General features: G+C 40.0%; 1 protein-coding gene across 8 annotated transcripts in view; it reads right to left on the reverse strand.

The window, feature by feature from the left end:
- SLC25A13 (solute carrier family 25 member 13) overlaps positions 1 to 21,650 on the reverse strand; it is a 221,912-nt gene that overhangs the window by 42,609 nt on the left and 157,653 nt on the right. For all 8 annotated transcript variants that reach the window (XM_067042538.1, XM_067042537.1, XM_059074831.2 and 5 more), the window contains 2 exons: positions 18,638 to 18,690; positions 10,101 to 10,181 (listed from right to left, as the gene is read on the reverse strand). In XM_067042538.1, coding sequence (XP_066898639.1) covers positions 10,101 to 10,181; positions 18,638 to 18,690 — 134 coding nt within the window. The remainder of the gene's footprint in view (positions 1 to 10,100; positions 10,182 to 18,637; positions 18,691 to 21,650) is intronic.

Here is a 21,650-nt window from a genome sequence, read left to right on the forward strand (position 1 = left end):
AAGTGCCCCAAGTTGTTTATCTTCAACCTGTTCTTAAGGTTCTGCATATATTTGTGCATTCGTTTATTTACCATTCTTAGAAATGAAGCCAAATAAAATAAATAGAAGCTTTCTGGCTCCTTTCCTGAGTGACCAATGAAGACATTACTTGTGAAACATCCTGGGTATGTACATATGTAGGCATGTTACAGCTATCCCCTAAGGTCCATCAATTCCTGTGCCCTGCTCTAATCCCTGGAGGCACTGTGTCTTCATTGCCCATCTGTAATGAAGATAACAGCAACACAGTGTATCAAATGACTACCCTACGTTTACTGCCCTCATCACCAACACCTTCTAGTCAAGCATTTATTCATTCCACAGCTATTTTTAAGCCTCTCCCATGTGTCAGACACAAGGCTAAATACAGAGCAGAACAGTGAGACAGGGGTCCTGTCCTGCACATTTATAGATGTCTCAGTTCCGTCAACATTTACCCAAGGTCCCCAGGATACAATTAGCTATCAGCACAGTTATAAAGGAAAAGCTCAAGTGGCACAGCAGGACCACATATGACAAAGACAACAGGTCATACATAATACCTGATATAGTCTCTAAGCCTTGCAGCCAGTAGAGCTGGAAGTCAGGCATAAAGCGTAAGTACAGATTAAGAAAACTTATGATATGAGAATTGAAGAATTATGGGCAGTTTCTTTTGCTTTGTTTTCTATCCTAGCTTTAATGTGGTTATTTTTTTCTTAATAATCACAATTATAACATATGTTGAAAGACAGAAAATGTTTATTATATGATCTTGACTAAAACATGTATGTTTGAGGACTTCCCTGATGGTGCAGTGGTTAAGACCCCACGCTCCCAATGCAGGGGACCTGGGTTCAATCCCTGGACAGGGAACTAGATCCCACATGCTTGCTGCAACTAAGAGTCTGCATGCCGCAACTAAGGAGCTGGCAAGCCGCAACTAAGAAGCCCACGAACTGCAACTAAGGAACTCACATGCTGTAACTAAGGAGCTGGCGAGCCATAACTAAGGAGCCGGTGAGCTGCAACTAAGGAGCCCACGAGCCACAGCTAAGACCTGGTGCAACCAAATAAATAAATAAATATTAAATAAATAGATAAAATATGTATGTTTGGTACTATTTTCGTTTGTAAAAATACAGAAATGAATGATAAGTATTTTAAATAATGTAAAGCTTATGAAACAAGGATAATTTAATTCACTAGAATCTTGTTGGAAGTCATCTATTAAACTATAAATTACCATTGGGGGGGAAAAAAACCTTACAATATGGTCTTACATTTTGGGGGTATGCAAAAAAATCTCCCAGAGATACTCCAAATAATAATAACAAAATTTGAAAACAATGTAACTAACCATTTGATTTTCATTAAACTACAAATAAATTATAATGATGTTAAGCATTAAAAAAATAATAACCTTATTTCCATAGCATCATTATAACACATAATAAATCATGGCTACTTGACACGTTACACTGCAGCAACCTCACAGAAATTCAGCCTAATGACTGAGCCTCATATCATCCTATATTTATTAAGTAGGATATGTGCAGAGACTTGCACAGAGAAATTAAAATTCTGCCCTAAGAAAATTACACCATGAGGCCACATCTCCACAGAAAACCCTGGGAAGAGAAAGATCACAAAAGTACGACTTAAATCCACTTGAGGCACTCTGACTCACCTGCTCTGATTGCCAGAGCATATGTGTTCATTACATGAGGAAATTTTCTTCCTGGTTTGACATGACTGGGTTTGAAATCTCAAGTGATTTCAAGCTCAGACATAAGGAATAAGGCTTTGGATATATTTTATAACAAAAATACCTAAACTACTATTCACAGGATACTTACAGAATTCAAGCTAAAACCAAAATGGTACAAGAAGGGTTTGAACACATTTATAAATAGTTGAAACAAATGGATTTGTTAAGCAAAGTTATTAATATCTGGGCGGGTCATGACTACTCCTCTACAACCGGGCATACAAAGATGAAGATTGCCAATCAAATTTCCTCTCAAAAATTAAATGAAAAACAAAACAAAATTGAGCAATTAGCTAGGGCTGAGGATGCAAAGAAGCTGAAGATCATACTGTAGGGTGAGAGCCCAGTTAGCCAGTAAAAACATGATGGGAATTCTTGAGGAAGTGAACACCATGAGGACAAGAAGAAATGGATCAGTGAAGTAAAAAGATGCAGAGAACACTGACAACACCAAATACTGGCAAGGATGTGGAGCAACAGAACTCTCGTTCTGTGCTGGTAGGGATGCAAAATGATACAGCCACTTCGGAAGACAGCTTGGAGGTTTCTTATAAAACTAAACATACTCTTACAGTAAGATCCAACAACTGCACTCCTTGGTATTTACCTAAAGGAGGTGAAAACTTACGTTTTCAACAAAAACCTGGCACAAGGTTGTTTACGGCAGTTTTATTTACAAGTGCCAAAACTTGGAAGAAACCAAGATGTCCTTCAGTAGGTGAACAGATAAATAAACTGGTACACTCAAAGGAATATTACTGAGTGCTGAAAAGAAATGAGCTATGAAGCCATGAAAAGACATGGAGGAACCTTAAATGCACATTACTAAGTGAAAGGAGTCAATCTGCAAGGACTACAAAACTGTATGGTTCCAAAGATAAGACATTCTGGAAAAAGTAAAACCATGGAGACAGTGCAAAGATCAACGGTTGCTAGAGGTGGGGCAGGGAGGCAGAGTGCAGATGATTTTCAGGGCAGTGAGAACACTCTGCATGATATTATAATGATGGATATATGTCATACATTTGTCCAAGCCTGTAGAATGCATGACACCATGAATGGACCCTAAGGTAAACTATGGACTTTGAATGACTAACGTGCCAACGTAGATTCATCAACTGTAACAAATGTACCACTCTGGTGGGGATGCTGGTAATGGGGAGGCTATGCACCTGTGGGGACAGGGGCTATATGGGAAAGCTCTGTATCTTTCTCTCAAAATTATGAATCTAAAACTGCTCTTAAGAAAGTAAAGTCTTAAAAAAATATGCAGAGAGATGCAAACTCCCTGTGAGAGAGACCAAGAAGGCCCAGAGAAAACAGAGAAAGTTGCCAGTGCACAGAGCTGCCTCAATTCTCAAGCGCCTTTGATTTCATTTCATGTACACCCTTCAGGGAGACTTTCATTTAGTTATTGCTTTTTTTTTAGTGAGTTTCTGCTCCCTTCAACCAAGAGCAATATGGGACAGGAATGGGTTTCAGAATCAGCAACAGGCCCTTGGAGAAGACATGTGATTAACTATGAAATCTTCATAAAGTGGAAGGCAACGAGGATGTTCCCATCCTACAAAACTGTTTACTGAACCCTCCAGTGGTAGTTTAAAGATTCTTGGCTACTCTTCTCATTGAGAGGTAGAGTCTAGTTTCTCTCCTCTTGAATCCGGGCTGGGCTAAGTGGCTTGTTTGACCAGTAGAATGCAGAAGTGCTATTGAAAGCTAGGTCATAAGAAGTTTTGCAGTTTCTGCCCAGGACTCTTAGAAGGCCTGTTTTGGGTAAGTTTTCTCTTAGAATCAAGCTGCCAAGGTTTGAAAAGTTCAAGGTACATAATAGAGGAATGTAGTAGGTGCTCTGGACCACAGCCCCAGCTGCTCCCAGGCAACAGTGAGCATCACCGCCAGCCCAAGTGTGAGCCATCCTGGACATCTATTCCAGTGGAGCCTTCAGATGATTCTAGCCCCAGCTGCTGTCTGCCTATCACCACATGGAGATCACAAAGGAGAGCTGCCCAGGTGAACCCAGTCAGCACATAGAACCAGGAGAGATAATAATAAATTGCTGTTTGAAGCCACTAAGTTGTACGATGACATGTTATACAACAATAGATAACTAGAACACCTCTCCTCCTCAGTGATAGAGAAACACTGAAATCATTCCCATTAGGGAGAAGAGGAGGAGCGGGGACAGTAAGGCAGGTAGGGAGCGTGTGTATTGGCAGTGGGGAGGGTTACAATTTTAAATTTACTCAGTATTCGTCATGAGTTTAAATGGTAGGATTGAAGAAATGACTTTAGCGAAGAAACTCCAAGTTACATAAAACTTGGTTAAATATACCATTCCAACTATATTTATATAAAATCGTATAAACCCACACATCTATAAGACATACTCACTGTATGCCAGCCACATTAAAACATTTGAAAATAATATTCCCATTTACTATTCTTTTCTTCCAAGCAAGGCACTAGTAAGAAAAAAATGCAAAGGCATCAGTATGTGAATCATTGGGTCTATGTTCCTGTAGCACTGGGTCAGAATGAAGCATCCAAAGGCAAACATTCATCTTGCTTAGGGATACACTCAGATGTCACAAAAAGTATAAAAAACAGGCATGGGAATGAAAAACACCAATTTCAGGATAGTTTTATCTCTTGGGGGATGAGGGAGGAAAAAGCTATTGGGACAGGTAAATACAAGAGGGCCTCTGGCTGCATTTGTCAAGTTTGACATCTTAAGCTAAGTGGCACATGCGTGTCTGTGTCTTTTTGTTTTTCAAAAATCATAAAAATTAACTGCAATTGAACATAATGCAAAAAAAAATGAGTTATAAAAACGTTCCTTAAAAATGGTATCTGATACATGGCTGTACAAACAAGCAAAAAATACCATGTATATGAGAATGACCACAATAATGGGAACACAGTCCACAATATTAGGGTCACACTTACTTGCTGGGGAGAGCAATTAAGATTGCTCTTCATGCCATGTTTTTCCATGGTGATATTCTCACCAATTCCTTTCAGAACCAATGATGTGAGCATGTCAATTATTTTTCCCACTTTAAATGAATATAAGCTCCCATAAGCATTAGATATATTTACACATATACCCACACCCAAATGCACATGTATGTATCTCGATGGAAAAATTACCAATGGCATTTTTCACAGAACTAGAACAAAAAAATCTTAAAATTTGTATGGCGACACAAAGGACCCCAAATAGCCACAGCAATCTTGAGAAAGAAAAATGAAGCTGGAGGAATCAGGCTCTCAGACTTCAGATTAAACTACAAAGCTTCAGTCTTCAAAACAGTATGGTACTGGCACAAAAAAAGAAACAGAGATCAATGGAACAGGATAGAAAACTCAGAAATAAATCCACGCACCTATGATCAATTAATCTATGACAAAGGCGGCAAGACTATACAATGGAGAAAAGACAGTCTCTCAATAAATGGTGCTGGGAAAACTGGACAGCTACATGTAAAAACATGAAATTAGAACATTCTTTAATACCATACACAAAAATAAACTCAATATGCGTTAAAGACCTAAATTTAAGACCAGACACTATAAAACCCTTAGAGGAAAACGCAGGCAGAACACTCTTTGATATAAATTGCAGCAATATCTTTTTTGATACGTCTCCTAGAGTAATGGAAATAAAAACAAAAATAAACAAATGGGACCTAATGAAACTCAAAAGCTTTTTTTGCACAGCAAAGGAAACCATAAACAAAATGAAAAGACAATCAACAGAATGGACGAAAATACTTGCAAACAATGCAACTGACAAGGGATTAATCTCCAAAATTTACAAACAGCTCATGCAGCTCAATATCAAAAAAACAAACAATTCAATCAAAAAATGGGCAGAAGATCTAAATAGACATTTCTCCAGAGAAGACAGATGGCCAAGAGGCACATAAAAAGATGTTCAACACTGCTAATTAGTAGAGAAATGCAAATCAAAACTACAATGAACTATCACCTCACACTAGTCAGAATGGCCATCATCACAAAACCTACAGACAATAAATGGTGGAGAGAGTGTGGAGAAGAGAGAATCTTCCTACACTGTTGGTGGGAATGTAAATTGGTACAGCCACTATGGAGAACAGTATGGAGGTTCCTTAAAAAACTAAAAATAGAGCTACCATATGATCCAGGAATCCCACTCCTGGGCATATATCCAGAGAAAAACATGGTTCGAAAGGATACAGGCACCACAATGTTCACTGCAGCGCTGTTTACAATAGCCAAGACATGGAAGCAACCTAAATGTATATCAACAGATGAATGGATAAAGAAGATGTGGCACATATATACAATGGAATATTACCCAGTCATTAAAAAGAACGAAATAATGCCATTTGCAGCAACATGGATGGACCTAGAGATAATCACACTAAGTGAAGTAAGTCAGACAGAGAAAGACAAATACCATAGGATATCACTTATGTGTGGAATCTAAAAAAAAAAAAAAAAAAGATACAAATGAACTTATTCACAAAACAGAAACAGACTCACAGACTTAGAGAAGGAACTTATGGTTACCAGGGGGGAGGAACAGATTGGGAATTGGGTATTGACATGTACACACTACTATATATAAAATAGGTGACCAACAAGGACTTATTGTATAGCACAGGGAGCTGTGCTTGATACTCTATAATAACCTAAATGGGAAAAGACTCTGAAAAAGAGTATAACTGAATCACTTTGCTGTATACCTGACACTAACACAGCATTGTTGATCAACTATACTCCAATATAAAATAAAAATAAAAAAGAAAGAAAAATACAGTGGATCCATTATCAAAGGACTATTGTTCAGGAAGCATGTTCACTTGTGTTTCCAAAAATTATTACAGAATACTATTAATTTTTATTGGTACACAAATGATTTTTACTAAATACAAGCTTTATAAGACAGAGGTTTATCCTTTTTTGACATATTTTTCCACCCAGTGAATATCATTTCTTTTCTTTTCATTTCAATATAGATTTTCATGTGAAATAAATTAATCATATTTATATCTTCCCTGAAACCAGTCATGGCACCATTTGTATTTCCTTATCGGACAACCTTAAGATCAAAGGATCAAAAACTAAAGATGCCAGTGCCCCCAGGAGTTCAACCCTCTATTCCACTAGAGGCATATTAGACTTACTTTGTAGAATTTAAGGACTGTAACCTACAGACCACATGGTATTACATATGTTATTTTTTCTTAAAGTAGCAGCAACACTGCAATCACAACAACGTACTCAGAGGTAACATGTCAGGTTTAAAGTCACTGGGAACCTAACTGGAGACAGGTAGTGGTGACAGGCCCTCTGTCCTCTGCCCCATTTACTGGGACCCTCCACCGTTGTTTACAGTGACCACGCTAAATCACATCTCCCTCCAGGGCTGAGCTCCTGACCCAGGAAAGGAAAGAAAGGATGGAAAAAACAGAAGGTATATATATATATATATATATATATATATATATATATATATATATATATATATATATATATAGTGTGCAGGGACACCTGAGGCTCTAGGTCTTTGTCAAAGACCTAAACTCCTACAACTTGTCAAAACTTCTAGTCTAATTCAGAAAGTAGAAAACCAACTTATGCAGAAAACACAAACCACAAGACACCTTTCAGAATGAGAGTTTATAAACCCCAGTCTTGGCACCTAGAGTAGCCTTAAACTGTGAATATATCACTACTGTTAAGTGTCAATCTACAAAAATGCTCAGAAAACTGGTCAAATTTGTAATAGCTCAACTAGTGCAAAAAGTGAGTTTAATGCTAGATTCATCATTTTACATACACCAATGAAACAAGAGTATTTTTTAATCTCTTCAGTCACAGATTTCACTGTATCAAAAATTAATGAATGAGATCAACTTTATTCTTTTTCCTCCAACATTTTCCTTCAAATTTACTATCATCCTTGTTGTTTTTCTAAAGGAAAAAAATAATAAAACAGGCCTTAGTTTAGCTAGGAGACGATTAAGGTTAGCAGACAAGGACCTCCTTGCATCTTTTCCCTGTTTTTGTAGAAAACAGATTATAAAATAAACAAAAAAGCCATCTTCAAAGAAATCAGCAGTTGAGGTTATAAGTGCAAAAGTTAGCCATATTCCTAATTCTCGGTGATAATAAAGTAAGGTGAGCTCCCCGGGGACTTAAAAGGCAATGCCTGGGTGAAGTAAGGGGAACTGCTCATGCAACACTACCTTTTAAACCCTCTGTAGTCCTAACTGGACAGTGAGGCAGAGGTACTCCCAAGCACTCTCTAACGAGGTGTGTGACTGGCTCTGAGCGATGGGGACAACAACTCTGCCAGAGCCTGCAGAGAAAGATGCTGCTACCGCTTTAAAAACACGTGCTGAAATGGAAGCAGCCACCCCACTACTCAGGGACCTAAAGGACCTGGATTGTTCGCCACGAACAGGATTGCTTACCTGAAAAATAAACTCTTACTTCTCAAAGCAATCATTCGGGGGGAGGCAGGAGCAGGGGGCAGTCAAAACAGGAGACTTGAAACACTGAGGACCACTGTCTCCCCACCTTTGAGATGAAGGATGGCAAACCTCATTTCACAGATATTTTAAGTAGCTGTAAAGCCCCAGTGGCTCCAGTTTTAAGCCTGTGTTTAGATCAGGTTTGAAAAGGGCTGCACCACTTGGTAATAACTAGGCACCGCGTCTGATGCCAATCGGTGCTTTGTGTTTGAAATGGGCGACCACATACGAGAAAACAAGACCACCTACAGCAGACGATACGTGCCACGACCAATCTCCTTGGCACCCAGGCCTGTGCGCAGGCAAAATGCTTTCATTATAAAGAAAATAAACCTCAAGATTATTACCAAAATCTTGAGTAGTATCACATAGTTAGGGTTCCATTTTAAATTCTTACAGAGATATGTAATCATGTTTTTTCAGAAAGTTTAAAACCTGACTTCTAAAAAAACAAACAAACCCACCTGACCTACTGAAATGCCCTGCTCTCTCGGGACCCTTGTAATAGCTTCAAGGATGGACTAGGTATAGCCCATGGTTATGCCTACTGAAAATTAGAAAATCTAGTTATTCAACTGGAAACTACAGTTGTTTTAAAGGACGAGTACTTACCGGCAAGAGCCATTTCTGCAACTCCTAATATTCTTTTTGATTATTATTGTGTGCCCTTTTTATTTAGGACATTAAAGACTCCCTTTTTCCATCCTGAACGCTCCTAAAGTTACAGGACAAGGGGATCTTACCTGGCCGTCTCTGACAGGTCAGTGATCAAACAGAAAGAGTCAGGCTGTAGCCAAATTCCGTCCATCTCTTAAGAATTACCAGGAGCTAGGACTCTGTAGCTCCTGCTACATTCAGGGAACCCCATTCAATGTTAGGACAATAAGCCCTCTCCAGACAAAGGTTTAATATTCTCGGGTGTTTTCCCAACTTCTAAACTCAATGACTTTTCAAGAAAAGATCATTTTATGAACACCATTTCCTACACAGAACAAGCGAATTAAAAAAAAAAAAAAAAAGTGACCTCATCTTTTGTACAAGAAACACAGGTGTAGATGGAAAATATACCAATATTTATTGCCCTAGTGATCAAAGACCGTTTATTTAACCAACCTTACCTTTAAATAGCATCAGTCTTTGTATAAGAGTTTAACTTACTTAAGGTATTTACATTCACATAAACAAACCTGTACATGAAATAAAACAAGACATGATGTTTTGCTGAGCTCAAGAACAAGATGCAGGTTGTTCATCCATATAAAGAAATACTCGTTCCAAGCATTTTTGACAATGTGGAGTGCACTCAGCCAGTCACCTCCCACAGCCTTCTGGAAGCACTGGGAAACGTGAAGAGTTGCTGGCATTTGTGAAGTAAAGCAAAGCAGAGAGCTATGGCTGCTGACTTCAAACTACACATTTCAGTGCCTGACCCAGCAGAGGGTGCCATGAGGAAAGAATGTACGAAAAATAAACTCTAGAAAAGGTTAGCAAAGATCTGTTCAAAGGCCAAACACTTCTGCCACAAATGACTTCTCCTGCAGAACCAAGTGCAAGCAACGGCGAATTTAACAGGCATGACTTAACAGGCAGTAAGACCAGAGACGTTTACCCTTCCACCTCAGGAGTGGTCCGCCTGTCTAGGAAAAGCCGAGGTTCCCTAGTAGACTCTGCCCTTGAATGGGACCTGTGGTGAACAGAAGCCTTAGTCCACATTTGTGTAGCACGGTCGTGATATGTATGTGAAACAAGTCTTTTCAATGTAGAGATCCGCAAAAGGTACTTACACAGCCTCCAGCAAGAATTTCTGCTGCGAGTGGGACTGAGCCATCTTTGCGCGTAAATTTATCCCTCACAAAATCATTCACCTTGAAGAAAAATATTTATAGAAGCTGATGAAAAACGTAGAGAAAGCCATTAAACACATATAAATATACAAGTGTAAATAAATGTCATTTTTCTGTCACTGTATTGGAGTAATCATAAACTGAATAAATGAAGTATCTTACGAGTTTACTCTTAATAGCATATACATAGTTTTTGAAAGGTAAAATATATAAATACGTATTCGTGATGTTTCACGGAGAAAACAATGAAGAGAGGTGGCTTACAAGCTTAATTCAAATATGTCCTGCAATTATAAAAGCATAAAAAGAGAGACATTATAACTTAAAAACTGTTTTGTAGGGGGGCTCGGGAGAAGATGGCAGAAGAATAAGATGCGGAGATCACCTTCCTCCCCACAGATACATCAGAAATACATCTACATGTGGAACTGCTCCTATAGAACACCCACTGAATGCTGGCAGAAGACCTCAGACCTCCCAAAAGGCAAGAAACTCCCCACGAATCTGGGTAGGGCAAAAAAAAAAAGAATAAACAGAGACAAAAGAATAGGGACAGGAACTGCACCTCTGGGAGACTGTGCAGCACCAGCTGTGAAGGAGGAAAGGTTTCAACACCCTAGAAGCTCCTTTGCGGGCGGAGACTGTTGGTGGTGGACGGGGAAGCTTCAGAGCCACGGAGGAGAGCGCAGTAACAGGGTGCGGAGGGCAAAGCGGAGAGATTCCCGCACAGAGGATTGGTGCCAACCAGCACTCACCAGCCCGAGAGGCTTGTCTGCTCACCCGCCAGGGTGGGCAGGGGCTGGGAGCTGAGGCTCGGGCTTCGGTCGGAAGCCGGGAGAGGACTGGGGTTGGCGGCGTGAACACAGCCTGAAGGGGCTAGTGCGCTGCGGCTAGCTGGGAGGGAGTCCGTGAGAAGTCTGGAGCTGCCGAAGAGACAAGACACCTTTTCTTCCCTCTTTGCTTTCTGGGGTACGAGGAGAGGGGATTAAGTGCACCGCTTAAAAGAGCTCCAGAGACGCGCGTGAGCCGCAGCTATCAGAGCGGACCCCAGAGACGGGCATGAGATGCTAAGGCTCCTGCTGCTGCCACCAAGAAGCCTGTGTGCGAGCACAGGTCACTCTCCACACCTCCCCTTCAGGGAGCCTGTGCAGCCCGCCACTGCCAGGGTCCTGTGATCCAAGGACAGCTTCCCCTGGAGAACGCGCGGCACGCCTCAGGCTGCTGCAGCGTCACACCGGCCTCTGCCGCCGCGGGCTGCCCCGCATCCGTGCCCCCCCCCCCCCCGCCTGAGTGAGACAGAGCCGCCGAATCAGCTGCTCCGTTAACCCCGTCCTGTCTGAGCGAAGAGCAGACGCCCTCAGGCAACCTACGCAGAGAGGCTGGGCCAAGTCCAAAGCTGAACCCCAGGAGCTGTGCGAACAAAGAGGAGAGGGGGAGGTCTCTCCCAGCAGCCTCAGAATCATCGGATTAAAGCTTCACAGTCAACTTGAAGTGCCCTGCATATGTGGAATACCTGAATAGACAGCAAATCATCCCAACTTGCGGAGGTGGACTTTGGGAGCAAGATATATTATTTTTCCCCCCTTTTTCTCTTTTTGTATTTGTGTGCTTCTGTGTGAGATTTTGTCTGTATAGCTTTGCTTTCACCATTTGTCCTAGGGTTCTGTGCGTCTTGTTTATTTTTAAAAATTTTTCTTCTTAATAATTATTTTTTATTTTAATAACTTCATTTTATCCTACTTTATCTTTTCTTTCTTTCTTTCTTCCTTTCTCCCTTCCTTCTTTCCGTTCTTTCTTTCCTTTTTATTTTTTCTCCCTTTTATTCTGAGCCGGCTGAATTAAAGTCTCTTGGTGCTCCAGCCAGGAGTCAGGTCTGTGTCTGTGAGGTGGGAGAACCAACTTAAGGACACTGGTCCACCAGAGACCTCCCAGCTCCACGTAATATAAAATGGCAAAAATCTCCCAGAGATCTCCATCTCAACACCAAGATCCAGCTTCACTCAATGACCAGAAAGTTACAGTGCTAGACACCCTATGCCCAACAACTAGCAAGAGAGGACCACAGCCCCATCCATTAGCAGAGAGGCTGCCTAAAATCATAATAAAGATACAGACATCCCAAAACACACCACCAGACATGGACCTGCCCACCAGAAAGACAATATCCAGCCTCATCCACCAGAACACAGGCACTAGTCGCCTCAACCAGTAAACCTACTCAACCCACTGAACCAAACTTAGCCACTGGGGACAGACACCAAAAACAATGGGAACTATGAACCTTCAGCCTGCAAAAAGGAGACCCCAAACACAGTAAGATAAGCAAAATGAAAAGACAGAAAAACACTCAGCAGATGAAGGAGCAAGGTAAAAACCCACTAGACCTAACAAATGAAAAGGAAATACGCAGTCTACCTGAAAAAGAATTCAGAATAATGATAGTAAAGATGATCCAAAATCTTGGAAATAGAAAAGACAAAATGCAAGAAACATTTAACAAGGACCTAGAAGAACTAAAGAGGAAGCAAGTCACAATGAACAACACAATAAATGAAATTAAAAATACTCTAGATGGGATCAATAGCAGAATAACTGAGGCAGAAGAAAGGATAAGTGACCTGGAAGATAAAATAGTGGAAATAACTACGGCAGAGCAGAAGAAAGAAAAAGGAATGAAAAGAACTGAGGACAGTCTCAGAGACCTCTGGGACACCATTAAACGAACCAACATTCAAATTATAGGGGTCCCAAAAGAAGAAGAGAAAAAGAAAGGGACTGAGACAATATTTGAAGAGATTATAGTTGAAAATTTCCCTAATATGGGAAAGGAAGTAGTTAATCAAGTCCAGGAAGCACAGAGAGTCCCATACAGGATAAATCCAAGGAGAAACACGCCAAGACACATATTAATCAAACTATCAAAATTAAATACAAAGAAAACATATTAAAAGCAGCAAGGGAAAAACAACAAATAACACACAAGGGAATCCCCATAAGGTTAACAGCTGATCTTTCAGCAGAAACTCTGCAAGCCAGAAGGGAGTGGCAGGACATATTTAAAGTGATGAAGGAGAAAAACCTACAACCAAGATTACTCTCCCCAGCAAGGATCTCATTCAGATTTGATGGAGAAATTAAAACCTTTACAGACAAGCAAAAGCTGAGAGAGGTCAGCACCACCAAACCAGCTTTAAAACAAATGCTAAAGGAACTTCTCTAGGCAAGAAACACAAGAGAAGGGAAAGACCTACAAGAAAAAACTCGAAACAATTAAGTAAATGGTAATAGGAACATACATATCGATAATTACCTTAAATGTAAATGGATTAAATGCTCCCACCAAAAGACACAGACTGGCTGGCTGAATGGATACAAAAACAAGACCCATCTATATGCTGTCTACAAGAGACCCATTTCACACCTAGGGACACATACAGACTGAAAGTGAGGGGATGGAAAAAGATATTCCATGCAAATGGAAATCAGAAGAAAGCTGGAGTAGCAATTCTCATATCAGACAAAATAGACTTTAAAATAAAGACTATTACAAGAGACAAAGAAGGATACTACATAATGATTAAGGGATCGATCCAAAAAGAAGATATAATAATTGTAAATATTTATGCACCCAACATAGGAGCACCTCAATACATAAGGCAAATACTAACAGCCATAAAAGGGGAAATCGTCAGTAACACAATCATAGTAGGGGACTTTAACACCCCACTTCCACCAATGGACAGATCATCCAAAATGAAAATAAATAAGGAAACACAAGTTTTAAATGATACATTAAACAAGATGGACTTAACTGATATTTATAGGACATTCCATCCAAAAACAACAGAATACACATTTTTCTCAAGTGCTCATGGAACACTCTCCAGGATAGATCATATCTTGGGTCACAAACCTAGCCTTGGTAAATTTAAGAAAACTGAAATTGTATCAAGTATCTTTTCTGACCACAACGCTATGAGACTAGATATCAATTACAGGAAAAGACCTGTAAAAAATACAAACACATGGAGGCTAAACAATACACTACTTAATAACGAAGTGATCACTGAAGAAATCAAAGAGGAAATAAAAAAATACTTAGAAACAAATGACAATGGAGATACAATGACCCAAAACCTATGGGATGCAGCAAAAGCAGTTCTGAGAGAGAAGTTTATAGCAATACAATCCTACCTTAACAAGCAGGAAACATCTCAAATAAACAACTTAACCTTGCACCTAAAGCAATTAGAGAAAGAAGCACAAAATATCCCCAAATTTAGCAGAAGGAAAGAAATCATAAAGATCAGATCAGAAATAAATGAAAAAGAAATGAAGGAAACAATAGCAAATATCAATAAAAGTAAAAGCTGGTTCTTTGAGAAGATAAACAAAATTCATAAACCATTAGCCAGACTCATCAAGAAAAAAAGGGAGAAGACTCAAATCAATAGAATTAGAAATGAAAAAGGAGAAGTAACAACGGACACTGCAGAAATACAAAAGATTATTAGAGATTACTACAAGCAACTGTATGCCAATAAAATGGACAACCTGGAAGAAATGGACAGATTCTTAGAAATGCACAACCTGCCGAGACTGAACCAGGAAGAAATAGAAAATATGAACAGACCAATCACAAGCACTGAAATTGAAACTGTGATTAAAAATCTTCCAACAAACAAGAAGCCCAGGACCAGATGGCTTCACAGGCAAATTCTATCAAACATTTAGAGAAGTACTAACACCTATCCTTCTCAAACTCTTCCAAAAGATAGCAGAGGGAGGAACACTCCCAAACTCATTCTATGAGGCCACTATCACCCTGATACCAAAATCAGACAAAGACGTTACAAAGAAAGAAAACTACAGGCCAATATCACTGACAAACATAGATGCAAAAATCCTCAACAAAATACTAGCAAACAGAATCCAACAGCACATTAAAAGGATCATACACCATGATCAAGTGGGGTTTATTCCAGGACTGCAAGGATTCTTCAATATATGCAAATTAATCAACATGATACACCATATCAACAAACTGAAGGAGAAAAACCATATGATCATCTCAATAGATGCAGAGAAAGCTTTTGACAAAATTCAACACCCATTTATGATAAAAACCCTGCAGAAAGTAGGCATAGAGGGAAAGAAAGGCCATATATGACAAACCCACAGTGAACATCATCCTCAATGGTGAAAAACTGAAACCATTTCCACTAAGATCAGAAGCAAGACAAGGCTGCCCACTCTTAACACTCTTATTCAACATAGTTTTGGAAGTTCTAGCCACAGAAATCAGAGAAGAAAAAAATAAAAGAAATCCAAATCGGAAAAGAAGAAGTAAAGCTGTCAGTGTTTGCAGATGACATGATACTATACACAGAGAATCCTAAAGATGCTACCAGAAAACTACTAGAGCTAATCAATGAATTTGGTAAAGTAGCAGGATACAAAATTAATGCACAGAAATCTCTGGCATTCTTATATGCTAATGATGAAAAATCTGAGAGTGAAATTAAGAAAACACTCCCATTTACCACTGCAACAAAAAGAATAAAATATCTAGGAATAAACCTACCTAAGGAGACAAAAGACCTGTATGCAGAAAATTATAAGACACTGATGAAAGAAATTAAAGATGATACAAATAGATGGAGAGATATACCATGTTCTTGGATTGGAAGAATCAACATTGTAAAAATGACTCTACTACCCAAAGCAATCTACAGATTCAATGCAATCCCTATCAAACTACCACTGCCATTTTTTACAGAACTAGAACAAAAAATTTCACAATTTGTATGGAAACACAAAAGACCCCGAATAGCCAAAGCAATCCTGAGAACGAAAGATGGACCTGGAGGAATCAGGCTCCCTGACTTCAGACTATACTACAACGCTACAGTAATCAAGACAGTATGGTACTGGCACAAAAACAGAAATATAGATCAATGGAACAGGATAGAAAGCCCAGAGATAAACCCACACACATATGGTCACCTTATCTTTGATAAAGGAGGGAAGGAAACACAGTGGAGAAAAGACAGCCTCTTCAATAAGTGGTGCTGGGAAAACTGGACAGCTACCTGTAGAAGTATGAAATTAGAACAGTCCCTAACACCATACACAAAAATAAACTCAAAATGGGTTAAAGACCTACATGTAAGGCCAGACACTATCAAACTCTTAGAGGAAAACATAGGCACAACACTCTATACGTAAATCATAGCAAGATCCTTTTTGACCCACCTCCTAGAGAAATGGAAATTAAAACAAAAATAAACAAATGGGACCGAATGAAACTTAAAAGCTTTTGCACAGCAAAGGATACCATAAACAAGACCAAAAGACAACTCTCAGAATGGGAGAAAATTGTTGCAAATGAAGCAACTGACAAAGGATTAAGCTCCAAAATTTACAAGCAACTCATGCAGCTCAATAACAAAAAAACAAACAACCCAATCCAAAAATGGGCAGAAGACCTAAACAGACATTTCTCCAAAGAAGATATACAGATTGCCAACAAACACATGAAAGAATGCTCAACATCATTAATCATTAGAGAAATGCAAATCAAAACTACAATGAGATATCATCTCACACTGGTCAGAATGGCCATCATCAAAAAATCTAGAAACAATAAATGCTGGAGAGGTTGTGGAGAAAAGGGAACACTCTTGCACTGCTGGTGGGAATGTAAATTGATACAGCCACTATGGAGAACAGTATGGAGGTTCCTTAAAAAACTACAAATAGAACTACCATACGACCCAGCAAACTCACCACTGGGCATATATCCTGAGAAAACCATAATTCAAAAAGAGTCACGTACCAAAATGTTCATTGCAGCTCTATGTACAATAGCCAGGACATGGAGGCAACCTAAGTGCCCATCAACAGATGAATGGATAAAGAAGATGTGGCACATATATACAATGGAATATTACTCAGCCATAAAAAGAAATGAAACTGAGTTATTTGTAGTGAGGTGGATGGACCTGGAGTCTGTCATATGGAGTGAAGTAAGTCAGAAGGAGAAAAACAAATACCGTATGCTAACATATATATATGGAATCTAAGAAAAAAAAATGTCATGAAGAGACTAGGGGTAGGACGGGAATAAAACACAGACCTACTAGAGAATGGACTTGAGGATATGGGGAGGGGGAAGGGTAAGCTGTGACGAAGTGAGAGAGTGGCATGGACATATATACACTACCAAACGTAAAACAGATAGCTAGTGGGAAGTAGCTGCATAGCACAGGGAGATCAGCTAGGTGGTATGTGACCACCTAGAGGGGTGGGATAGGGAGGGTGGGAGGGAGATGCAGTGGGGAAGAGATATGGGAACATAAGTATAACTGATTCACTTTGTTGTAAAGCAGAAACTAACACACCACTGTAAAGCAATTACACTCCAATAAACATGTTAAAAAACAAAAACAAAACAAAAACTGTTTTATAGGATTTGATTAAAAAATCACTTTCAAGTCTTCCAACAAGATTTAATCTAAAACAGCATCAACGAGCCAAATTTGGCTGAACGGATCTTTTAGCTTAGTAGAAATTCAGTATTTAAAAAATTTCTCAAGGATTCTCAGAGAACATCGAGAGCATTAATTAATTAATTAAGTAAGTAAAACATTCTCAAAATGGTATGTACTACAAGCAATTTTAAGGATCAATCAGAAGATTAGCTGTCCCAAGGTCACATAATAAGATGGTAAAAGAAGAATTTCAGCACCAATGTTACACAGCCCAATCCAAAAGTAAAGTTTAACGTTCTGGGACTTTATGACCTTGGTGATGAAAATGCAATTATTTATCCATTGCACAAATACATACTGAATACTTACCACCTGTCAGACAGGATTCAGGCACTGGAGAACCAATCTGATGGAGGATCAACTTAAACTAGAACTCAGGCCCCTAAACACGTCACTTTGGCAAATGTGTACAGAATGCACTCCTAACATGAATTCTATAAATAGCGTGTGTACTTGAACAATATGTTTTGGAGTCAGAAAAATCTGCTTTTGGATTCTAGTCTTCCTACTAATGACCTGTGCAAACACAGGTAAATACTTAATCCCCATGGGCCTCACTTTCCTGACTTGTAAACTGTGGGTCACATCTTGCTTGAGATTAAAACAATAACAGCTAATACATGGAAAGCACCTAATATGGTAGGTACTGAAGGAAACTTAGCTGCTGTTGCTGCCATTACTATAATGATGATGATAATGATGATGGTGGTGGCAACCACCAAAAACCCTGTTCAAGTATATTATCACATTTTCAGATGTTCACTGTTAAATGGGGAATAATAAAAAGCTATGTGTGGTGAGCACCTCTATGTTTAAATCAGTGCCTCTGAGGAAACACAAACCTGCTGTTTCACATAAGAATCTGCTAGATTCCTGAGTATTTGCAAACTCCCTTCATCTGAAGCATCAAATCAAAAGACTTACTGTAAGTTTTATGGCCTTCTCTGGGGCGACTCCCAATAACTGTGGCAAGAGACCTGAAAAACAACAAAAAGTAGAAGCATATTAAATAAATTAACATTAACTAAACACATCAACAGCTCTAAAGAGGAGGATTACAATGTAAAAACTGGGGCAATCTTTGCTGCCATTTTCTGCTCTTACCTTGAATGAGAATACTTGAAATGGAATGTTTAGGTACTAATGTCTAAGAGCCACATCAGGCCTGAGTAAATTCCCCCTAACATTCTGGATCGTTTGCACATTGGGTAAATCAACAGTATCAGTGATACAGGAAATCTCATTATTCCACAGATTTGCTTTTTTCCCTCCCGCCTCTTAAATCAGTGGACTTTAGTGAAAATATTCTTTTTCTCTAACACCTTTCTCAGCTCCTCACCCCCCCACTGCCCACGGTTCAGCCATTCATACATTTAGCAACTATGACTGTGACAAGCTCAAGACAAACGAGGCTCCCTCTGACTGGCCTCACATGGAAGGAGGGGAGAGGCCTTGCTGAAAAAGTTGGGGAAACCCGCATTGCATTTTGGGAAGGGGAACAGCTGGGGCAAAGACAGCAGCGTGGGAACAAGCCTGGTGTGCTCAAAAATGAGGGAGAGTGTAAGTACATCACCTCGCAGGAGGCAGGCACAGGTGGGGCCCGATGCCATGCTGCAGAGCAGGACCCCGAAGCCCGATATACTCCAAGTTAGGTAAGAAGGTTTTCCATTAGGAGGAGAGTAATGTGCTACTTCATACTACTTCATATTTTCAAAAGACCACTCTGGATGTGGTGCAGAAAACAGGGTATAGTGATGGGTGTGGGGGGGGTGTGTGGGGGGGTGGGGTGTGCGTGTGGGGTGTGTGTGTGGGGGGGTGCATGTGGGGTGTGTGTGTGGGGGGGGGGGTGTAACTGGCTCTGACTGCTAGAGCTCACTTTTTAGCACTAACACCTGGTACAGATGAAGATGGCCGAGCTCAGTTTTGGACACGAGAGGTGGAGTGGAAATTAAGAATCAGGGCACAAGGAGGAGGTGTGGTCTTTGACAGGAAAGGGCCACTTCTAGGAAAGGCAGCTATGACAGTAGTGAACATACATATTTGAACTAAAAAAAAAAGTTACCTTTTTCATCTGTTCTAAGAAAATCAAATCAAAGACAGATGCCTTTCCTTGGAAACACTCAGTAAGCAAACCCCAAGGATCAGAATATATTGTTGCTGTGTCATGCTGCTGTCCTTGGGAGGGTCTTCATGGTGTTATCCGTCACCAGTAAGTACACTTTCCTAATTCGCTATATTAAAAGGTCCACCCTCAGTCTCTTCGGAGAGACCAGCCCTGCTCACATCATCTTCTTAAAGAAACAGCCTACAGCCAAAAGTCGCTACTTCAAGGGATGTGTGTATCCAGCTTGCAGATGTGTTTTGCTGGGTAGCACAGGTTTTAAACATAATTTGAGATAATATAGATAGATAGATAGATGGCTGAATGGATGACTAGATTGATCAATTGACTGATTAATGGATCTGACAGTTCTGGGCCTCCTTCTGACATCACAGCAATCTATCTCCAGTTGAGCGAGGCTCTGCCCTTTAGACAGGACCCAAGCATCAATTCAGCAAGGTCCCCGCCACGCCCTAATACCAGCATGGCAATAAGGACAAGTTCCAATTATCGTTCATCATTTCTTGCTCTGTTGATATCTTCACAATAGAGAAATATCTCTCTGGGCTTATGGCTTTACAAAAAGGGAGAAACTAAATAGACCAAGACAGCTTCATGTTTTAGGCATAATTGGAGAAAGCTCATTTCATTGTAAAATTAAATGATAAGGATACTGATGCTAATCAAAATTTCCTCTAAAAACAGCCAACATATTGTTTATTATGTGTCAGGCACCATTTTAAGCACTTTACTAACTCATTTAATCCTTAAAACCACCCTGTAGAGTGGAAACTGAGGCATATAGAGATTAACTAATTTGTTCTCAGTTACCCAGATGATTAACAGTGAGACTGGGATTCAAATATAAGCCATCTTCCTCAAGAGTCTATGCCTTTATATTTTTATTTATTTTTAATTTTTAATTTTTATTTTTTAAAACGTATTTATTAGAGCATAACTTTTACAATGGTGTGTTAGTTTCTGCTTTATAACAAAGTGAATCAGTTATACATATACATATGTTCCCATATCCCCTCCCTCTTGCGTCTCCCTCCCTCCCACCCCTCTAGGTGGTCACAAAGCACTGAGCTGATCTCCCTGTGCCATGCGGCTGCTTCCCACTAGCTATCTAGAGTCTATGCCTTTAGACAACACCCAACTCTGTCCTCTGCCTGACAGGCAAATGTGTGTTTGCATTTCACATCCAGCCTCATTTGTTCACTGATATAGCTAAGCTGCCTGGAGCCTATAAACAGTTGGGTTTGCAACATCTTCTCTAGGCAGCCATATTTTGAGCCTATTTCATCCCCAAGGGCAAGACACCTAAAAGATGTACAGCCAATGAGTTCAGCAACCTGGGCCCTGTGACCTGGCACCAAGAGTAGAGCTACCCAGTCAGGATCCTTCTCCCAGGAGCGTGACAGAGTTCTCAAAGGTGATGAGCCAGTTAGCACAAAGGCACAAACTGAGAAGGTGCCAGATGGAGTGGGGAAAGTGGCCAGTTGAAGACATGTGTGAGATAATGCCACAAGGAAGTAGCAACTATGATACGAAAAGGAAGAAGACTGGCAGGAGAAAATGTGTAGCGAATAGAATGGAGACACCAGAGAGAGAGAAAACACACAGCCCATAAAAGGTGCACAGGTGGGAGGGACGGCCTTGACCATCTTCCGGTCCCACTGAGGCCAGATTCCAGTGAAACTCCTGCCCTGGGATCCCTATGGGATCTCGGATTTCCTTCTCTCTCATGTGAACTCTTACCAAAAGTTCCCCTGTGCTCCTGCTAGTTTGAGTACGCGCTATACTCTTTTTAATCTGAATGAACCGAAACAGCAC

The sequence above is a fragment of the Kogia breviceps genome, chromosome 9, assembly GCF_026419965.1.
Source record: "Kogia breviceps isolate mKogBre1 chromosome 9, mKogBre1 haplotype 1, whole genome shotgun sequence".
Classification (NCBI taxonomy): domain Eukaryota; kingdom Metazoa; phylum Chordata; class Mammalia; order Artiodactyla; family Physeteridae; genus Kogia; species Kogia breviceps.